General features: G+C 45.1%; 1 protein-coding gene across 1 annotated transcript in view; it reads right to left on the reverse strand.

Annotated features, from left to right (window-relative positions):
- Window positions 1-4354, reverse strand: part of LOC119333940 (protein DETOXIFICATION 16-like) — a 5965-nt gene extending 1611 nt beyond the window's left edge. The window contains exons 1-7 of the mRNA XM_037606652.1: window positions 3561-4354; window positions 3388-3474; window positions 3250-3306; window positions 2924-3162; window positions 2721-2839; window positions 2543-2629; window positions 2302-2463 (exon numbers count right to left, since the gene is read on the reverse strand). Coding sequence (XP_037462549.1) covers window positions 2302-2463; window positions 2543-2629; window positions 2721-2839; window positions 2924-3162; window positions 3250-3306; window positions 3388-3474; window positions 3561-4348 — 1539 coding nt within the window. The 5' untranslated portion in view covers window positions 4349-4354. The remainder of the gene's footprint in view (window positions 1-2301; window positions 2464-2542; window positions 2630-2720; window positions 2840-2923; window positions 3163-3249; window positions 3307-3387; window positions 3475-3560) is intronic.
- Window positions 4355-8720: the final 4366 nt, after the last annotated feature.

The raw sequence follows: 8720 nt of genomic DNA on the forward strand, positions 1-8720 counted from the left end.
CGCCATATAGAGATTGCTCAGCAAAGGACGCGAAAGACACTCGTAAAACACAGAGGGCACCGCAAACCCGGTGCCACGTCTACCTACCCATTGCCTTTAACAACTCCATGAAGGCGGGCGTTGTATGTCGAGTGTTCATTGAAAAGTCCTCAGCCTATTTTTGCACTTTTTAAATTATATATGGTCGACATTTGCCGAGCACCCGGTAATAAACACTCTTTTCGTCCCAAATTACTTGTTACGGAAATGGATAGAATGGATATATCTAGACTCTACCGGAATATTCTTCCATTTTTAGTGCACAAATATTTTCCCTTTTCCCTTTCATTTGTGTTTATTTATTATATTTTAGTTCTTTCCCCTGTCTTTCTCACTAATTCTTGCCGTGTTTCTCTACCGCCAGTTTTTACCCGCCCTTTCTTTTCCGTTTGTTTTCGTCCTCTTTCTTGACCACCACTTTGCATCTTTAAAGTTAGGGCCCTCAATTACGAGGGCATGTACAATGGTGCTATCTTAGGAGTGTCACGCAGAATAAATAATAAGGTGAAGGAGAGAGAACTAATGAGAAAATGTTTGTCTTCTCTTAAATACAATATGTCTCATCACCTTTTTAGAAATAACTATTTTTTAAAGATAGAGCTAAGAGATGACCTATTGTAGACAATTTTTTTGTCATCTCTAAATTACATGCAAGACTTAAGATAAAACTATTTTATCAACCATTGTACATGCCCTAAGGTGAAGTGTTGTAGACCGTTCCTCACACTATTTGATGGGCTTTACTGGTGTCCACGATAACTTTTCCTTTATCCATGCTGCGAGTAGGTGGAGGACCTCGAACAGGTGTAAGGAGATACTCAAGGCTGGAGTCAGTCTTGTATGGCCGTTGGAGATCTACGTCGACAAAAAATTGAATCCCTGGTCCAAAAGGCTTTGGAATAAATGGATCTGAGGCACAAAGCATCAATTTTGAAATGATGAAATCTACAAGATCAAAGGTTTTTTTGCTTGCGAGATGAACAAGCAAATTCCTCATAACACCTTCAATTGCATTGTGTTTGTCTCTCTTCGGGCACAGCATCATGGACATGATCGAATTGAAAGCGAGATTAAACAATTCCATGTCTGTAATGCGAGACAATTCTGCAACTACATCACCAACTTTGGCCAGGTCCATGAGTAGGCTTACTTCCTCAGAGTCACTTCATTCAGCATCCGCAACCGCATTTCATATCTACTTATGTCGGGGCTAGGAAAATTTAAGCACCTCATAAAGTTGTATACAGAGGTTTGGATTCTACTCGTCTCTGTCATCCACTCCATCTCCCATGCAATGGAGTCTTTGGGGTCGCCAGCGATAAATAATGTGTTGTAGAACTAAATGCATTGCTCCAGTCATGATGGAAGTTGATTGAGCTGGACAGGCCACGGAATTCAATAGTGTTGATGACGGACTGTGTGTGTGCGCGCGCGCATACTGGTCATTTGGTTTGTATCCCCACGATGCTTCATTTTGAGTCAATAAAATCCATTCTTCGTAAAAACAAATACTATTACTTAATTAGTTGAGGCGATCAAATTGGTAATTAAAATTATTATAATTTCTAGAACTTGGAATTAAGTTCTTGTTTTTATCAAAAAGAAATTATGTTCTTGTATTTGTTAATCAAAAAAGTAGTCCCTCTGTCCCAGATCTTACATTATGAGATGGAGGGAGTCACTTCTTGTATCTTGAATCTGCATGTTGGTCTATTTCAATTGCTTGTTGATCTAAGCTTCAGTAACAAAAATTGTTGAACTATCGGCTTGTGACATTATGTGATTCCTCCATAAAAAACGTTCTGCACATCCAACTACAAGTATATATTCCACGCGAATGAAACACTCGATAGACAATAAACGATGTGTGGATTTTGATACGGAGCTAGATAGAACTTGAAAATTTCAAGAGTCAACTCTAAAGTTTCAAAAAAATCTGAAACATACACACTATATAGTGTTGTATACATCATCTCTGAAAATTTTCATGATAACATACATTTTGATTTAGAACAAAAAACATCATGATTTTTTTGTTTACCACATGGCAGGATGTATTTCATCATGAAAGTTTATAGATTAGTTTTGCTAAAGCACATCTAGATGTGCTATAAGTATTGCACATCTAAATTATATGCCATTGATCTTACATTGAGATTCGTGTGAATATTTTCTTTCTCTTTTTTCTTTTTCTCTTTATACTTGATTCACTCACTTAGATGTGCAATAACTAGAGCACATCTAGATGTGCCCTAGACACACCCATATGTAATATACATCCCTAAATGTGCATACAATTTTTTTTTCAAAATGGGAGAATGGCCTAGATACAAATATAACAATACTAATCAGTTTCCGGTCCGCCGAAAGGTTCTTCATGCAACCGGGAGAAGTTTCTAGCACCATGTCTTTTGCTTTAATTGACTGAAATCAAATAAAGAGGGGTCAAGTATTGCTGTCCAGAGGAAAATTTTATGGTGCTGTGCAAATTGCAAGCTTTTACCTCATTCTCCCAGTTTATGGAATGTACGATCCACACAAGCAACACAAGCTTAGTGAGGCTGCCGCAAACGATGCCAAGCCAAAGCCCCTATTGGAACCACAACATTTTCGTTATTTCAGGCATGCTCTATTCATGTGGGCAGTGAAATGTTAAATTCATGCTGGCATATAGCACATACCATTCCATTCAAATGCAGGATGAATGCAAGCAACACAGCCAAGGGGATGCCTGCCAAGTAGAACGCGGCGAGATTAACCCGTGCACCAATCTTCTGCTCACCACATCCATATAGCACACCTGTGATGTCCAGAGAAAAAATCATGTCATAATGTTCCCGGTTGTAGTAAATACGTGGAAATGTGGGAATTTCACACATGATACCTGAAAGAGAAGTGTGGATTCCGTCAATGAAGAAAGATACCCCGAGGACAGGTATCATCCTGGCAATATATGTAACGACTTCCTCCTCGTTGCTGTACATGTAACCCCAAGATTTGCGTAGCAAAATCATTGTGATGGAGATTACTGAGCCTGCAAACATGGCCATGCATATGACCACTCTAGTTGCCAGCCTCGCTACCTGAGGCCTACCAGCACCAAGTTCGTTGGAAACGCGTGTGCTGTATTTTATATGCAGGAAAAGTAGAGACACCAATTAGCATATATGTATACAGCATTCCACATTTTGTTTGTGAGTTTCACGGCACCTTATGGCTGCGCAGAGACCGGATGGCACCGTGAACATAAGAGCGCCCGTATTAAGACTGCAGAATCCAGTAATGAACAACTTAGAAAAGATAAATTGGTGAATTGTGTATTGCAAAAAGTGGTCTTGATTCGATTACCATATCGACAATACCGAGGTTTCGAGCTTAGGATTAGGCAGAAGACCAGACAGCAGCACAAGCAGTTCAAACGACCACCATTCCAAGCTGCACATTTCAAAAAATAAGTAATTTCTCATTTCCCAAATTAAAATGCATACGTTGAGATGATACAACAGGAAGACTCGTCTCACCAAACCATCATGGCGGACGGCACGGCGAGCTCGGCGAACTGGCGCAGCTCCTTGAAGGCCTCCATGGAGAACCCAGTCCACGTCCTCTTGCAGGCGCTGGAGAGCCTCGTGTACAGGCACAGTATGGCCAGGTTCGTGGAGTAGGAGACGGTGCTGGCCAGCGCCGCGCCTTTGCTCCCCATGCCCAACTTGTGCACCAGCGCCCAGCAGATGAGGATGTGGTTCAGTGCCGTGACGGCGGAGCTGACCATGACCGGCACGACGATGCTCTGCGTCTGCAAGAACCGGATGTGGCACACAAGAGGGACGTACGGGACGAGGGCCGGGAGGAGCCACCGCGCGTAGGAGCCGGCCTCTGCAGCGATGGCCGGGTCCTGGCCGAGGAGCAGGAGGATCCGGGTGGTGTTGGACCAGACGAGGGCGATGGGGACGCAGGCGAGCGCCAGCACTACCATCGCCCGTTGCTTGTAGAGGCCGAGGAGGTGGTACTGCCGTGCGCCGAACGCCTGTCCGCACAGCGTGTCCAGGGCGCTCGACATGCCCACCAGCAAGCTGAAGCCGGTGACGTTCGCGAGGGAGGTGGCGAGCGAGGCTCCGGCGAGGGGAAGCTCACCAAGGTGGCCCACGAACATCACGGACACCAGCTGGAGCGCGGACCGGAGGATGCCGCCCGCTGCCAGAGGCCCGGCCAGCCGCAGCAGTCGCTTCGCCTCCTCCAACGCCGCCACATGCTCGCTCCTCTCCACGGGTCCGAGCAGAGGCTGCTCGTCCACGCTTGGCTTCTGCATTCTTGTGAGCTCTAGTTTACTAGCTAGCTTCAGCAGATGAGAACTGGGCACTACGTAGACATTGTTACATTTGTGGAGATCATTTTCTACAGTTGTTTCCAAGCATTAGATGTTGGTGCAAATAAACCCAAACAACAACAGACAATGTGAAATGTAACTTTCCCTGGAAAAAAAGGACAACGCGGAATGCAACTTGGTAGCCACTTTGGCTTTCGCTGGAATTAACTAATCAAAGTAAGTCATAGATTCACAGAGTATGGTGAGTGTTGTTCTTACTAGAATGCTTCCAAGAGCAAGCTCATGGTGGTCTGATTCTTTTTCCATGTATTCCAGGGGAGATCCTCCAAACGAAGTCTGCTAAACATGTGCTACATACTAGTATCATTTTCTTACTGGGAGAGTTGTATTTCATATTGTGAAGTGGTGAGCCATCGAATGAAATATTGTCGGTTGCTGCATGAGTTATTCATTTTCGATAGAGGGTGCATTTTATTGCTTAAAATGGAGCATCAAGAGGATACAAACATAATGAACACACACCCGGCCTCTGCGTAATTAGGATGCACACAGCCAACACCGACACACACACACATAAAACACGCCAACAAATAGCAAGGTCATATAAGACCAAAGCTATGCACGGCGAGAAAAAAACCGATTAGATCCACGATCAATAAACTAAAACAATGACCATATCTGCACCAACCTTCTCATGACACCACATGAACGAGGAGGTTCTTCAACAGCAACGCCTTCGGGAAGGGAGTGGTGCTCAAGCGCCGCCATTACCGGATCCAACCACCTAAGACCAGAATCTAGGTTTTCACCCTAAAGAACCCGTCTAAGCATATCCGAGCAATGCCTTCAACAAGGTAACGACGTAAAAACATCGCCATTGCCAGATATAACCAACTCGGGTCAAACCTAGGCTTTCACCCCAGAGCTCAAGACCGGGTGCTCAAGTAGCACCACCATTAACGTCGGCCATTTGTTGTCGCCACCACTTTTTCTCGATCCCAATAGCTACATGCAATGTGATGTGTAATCGCCGCGGCTACACAACCTCCCCTTTGCACCAAGCCATCGTCCATAGTTTGTCTTTCATCGCCAAAGCCAACCACCGGGTCTACAGAGTGAAACCCTCACAAGAACCTTCCGATGGCCCCTGCAATTCATAGCGAGGTCACCAACGCGGTACACAGACCCACCAGAACCGACGCTTCTTTCCCATGTGCAACCATGGTGAACGTCGTCAATGCGGCAGCCTGCCGCCAACCACCGCGAGGGCTTTGCCCAACGAACACAGTTAGCGACGAGGACAGGATGCATGGAGGAGAGGGGGCTGGGGGCGTCAGCATGCACGCACCGCTCGAGTCACGAAGAGCAACACAGGGCTGAACCAATTTCTTCAGGTGTCATGCAGTTCAAGAGGACGGCGAAGATTCTGCTAGCCCGATGCACTGAAGTGCAAAGCTAGCCTTCAGATAGCACTCGCGTGAATTCCAGGAGGTGGATGTGTACTAGACCGGAACAACCATCAACAGCAACAACTCCACGTCCAGCCCGCCTTGTGCCCTTGCCTAGATCCAGCCACTGCGGTCCATGCACACCCCGCCAGCACGGATCTGGAGCGTAGGAACCACACGCCCGGACCAGTAGCACTGCAGAAGCCGAGGATCGCCGCCGCCATCCTCTGCCGTGCAGGCCAGCGCAACTCCCAGCAGATCTGAAGAACAGCCGCCACACATGCTCGCTGCGCCGCGCCCAAGAACCCATGACCCTGCCGACGATGAAGCGGACAGCCAGAGCTGTCCATGTCAGATCTGATCACCAACGCCGTTGTGCCAACGTCGCTGTCCCTGAGAAGCTCACCGCCATGCCTGCGGGCCACCCATGCCGCGAGCAAGGTCCCCACCGCCATCGTCGGCCGCTTCGCCTGCAGCGTCCTCCGACGGCGGTGAAGAGGTGGAACGAGAGATCTGTGACGGTGGCGGCTAGGGTTTGGGGTGCCTCCCAGTTATTCATATCGAGCGTATTACGTGTGTCGCACCAGGAAGTTCACATTGCTAACCTCACTAGCTAACACGAGTCCACGACCCCATCAAATCTCACACAGACTAAGAAGCCGAGAGTAACTCTTCTTCGGTTGTAGGTGCAGTGCCGAGCCGGCAAAAAGATCTTAGGCCCTATGCAAACTCTAAAATACATATTGTGTCTTTTACTCCACTATGGTCCTAATTTAATTGCAAGTCCAAGGGCCCAACACATTTTGTCCGCCCGAGCCAGTTTTCGTCCACGTGGACAAACAAGACAGCCCAACGCGTTATGGACGTAATGACTACATGATATTATACGATGAATGATCATATCCATATATATATATATATATATATATATATATATATATATATATATATATATATATATATATATATATATAATAATTTAATCGCTGTTCAACTTTAATTTGTTTACCACACTACACATTTATGCTTGAAGAGATGCCACTAGTGAACCTATGGCCTGAGGGTCTACTTTGCTTTACTGAAAACCTCATAAAACATACTTTACCTTGCTACACCGTTTCTTTTATTTTATCCATCTATCAATTTCTACTATACCGTGCAATTTAATCTTGTAACTAGCAAGGCAAGAAGCTTGACAACGTTCTTGACGTGTTGGGGACAAATTTGTTTTGTGTTTTATGTGCTGGCACTTGTGACTTTGTTTGTTGGAAGAACTATTCCTGGTTCGATAAACCTAGATTCTCTACTGAGGGATATACTTATTGCTAGGTTACTTCACTCTTATACTTTGTGATTACTAAACTGCTCTTATGGGAGAACAAAAAGTGCAGATGTTGTGGAAACCGGAACAAAATGGCCAAGGACATCATGTTTTCCGTAGGGGGCTGCCGTCTCACGCGCTGACAATGAGCCCATCCTGACCGCAGGCATGTCTTGGTTGTCTTACTCTTTTTCCATGACAGAAGCTCATTTAGTAAGGTGGATGGATCTAAAAACTATCCAATCTTTTTTCAAAAACACGTGACCACATATGCTTTTTGTATTGAGATGGGGAGAACAAAAACCAGAGTGACAAACATATTTAGATGGCTAGGATCCAATCACAAGTGATTTCTCAAGTTCACCAAGATAGGGTAAAAAAGATCCCTGGACTCCCACCGTGCATGCATGAGCAAGCTTCCACATCGACAACTCCGCACGAATTTTGTGAGCTACCGACAAGGGAAAGGCCGTTGCATTATCGAATACACAACTATTGTTTGCAAGGATCAAATCTCGTAGTGACAGATAGATAAAGTAAAATACAAAATAAAATAACGGCAAGTAAATTGCCGCAAGGTATTGTTGGATTTTATATGTGATAAAAGTAGACTCGGGGGCCATAGTTTTCACTAGAGGCTTCTCTCCCGAACAAAAAACATACGGTGGGTAAACAAATTACTGTTGGGCAATTGATAGAAAAGCGCAGAGTTATGTCGATATTCAAGGCAGCAATCATGTATCACTAGTAGAAAAACGACTTTACGTGAGCCTCATTAGTCCCGATTTGATAACGGCCCGGTACTAATGTGACCATTAGTCCCGATTCCAATGGCTAGGGGGCGGGCATCATTAGTCCCGGTTCGTGGCGTGCATGTAGTCCCTGCTCGTGCCACAAACCAGGACTAAAAGGATGGTGGCAGGCTTGTGTCAGGCTTGGCACCCACGAGCACATTTAGTCCCGGTTCGTGTTACAAACCGGGATAGAGGTGCACCTTTAGTCTCGGTTTGTATAACCAACTGGGACTAAAGAAATCACTATATATAGTGCTTCATCCAGCCCGAGCCGAAGCCCTTTGTTTTTTCCCTTTTCTCTCCTCTGTTTCTTCCCCTCTTGCTCGAGCTCACCTCCATTTTTGCCAAAATATGTCCAAGATTTGAAGGCACCCCATCCATCCAAGTGTTCACAAAGGTTAGCAACTTTGTCCTTTCATCTCTCATTGGTAGATTAGCTTTTGCAATGCTCTATAAGTATAATGATTTTGTGGGTATTAGTTTGGGAGTAATTATATGTGGTAGTTTATTTGATTTATATGCAATTTGAGCTCAAATTAACTTCTAAGTTTGCATATGTAGGTGTGGTTTACTTAGTACCTTCTTGTCCCAGTCCTAACCACCGTCGGTCGCCCACACCGTCCCGTCGCCAGCACCACCTTGGTGAGCCTCTTATTCTTATCCCTTTTATATAAAAAAATCATGTTCGTGTGATTTAGATAGTTACTTGTATAATTTTTCTTACCCGTATGTTGTTTGTTATACATAGTGGTATTGTTTTGATATGCGTCCCCGTCGGCCCTCGTCCGGTT

Source organism: Triticum dicoccoides, chromosome 7A, assembly GCF_002162155.2.
Source record: "Triticum dicoccoides isolate Atlit2015 ecotype Zavitan chromosome 7A, WEW_v2.0, whole genome shotgun sequence".
In the NCBI taxonomy this organism is placed as follows: domain Eukaryota; kingdom Viridiplantae; phylum Streptophyta; class Magnoliopsida; order Poales; family Poaceae; genus Triticum; species Triticum dicoccoides.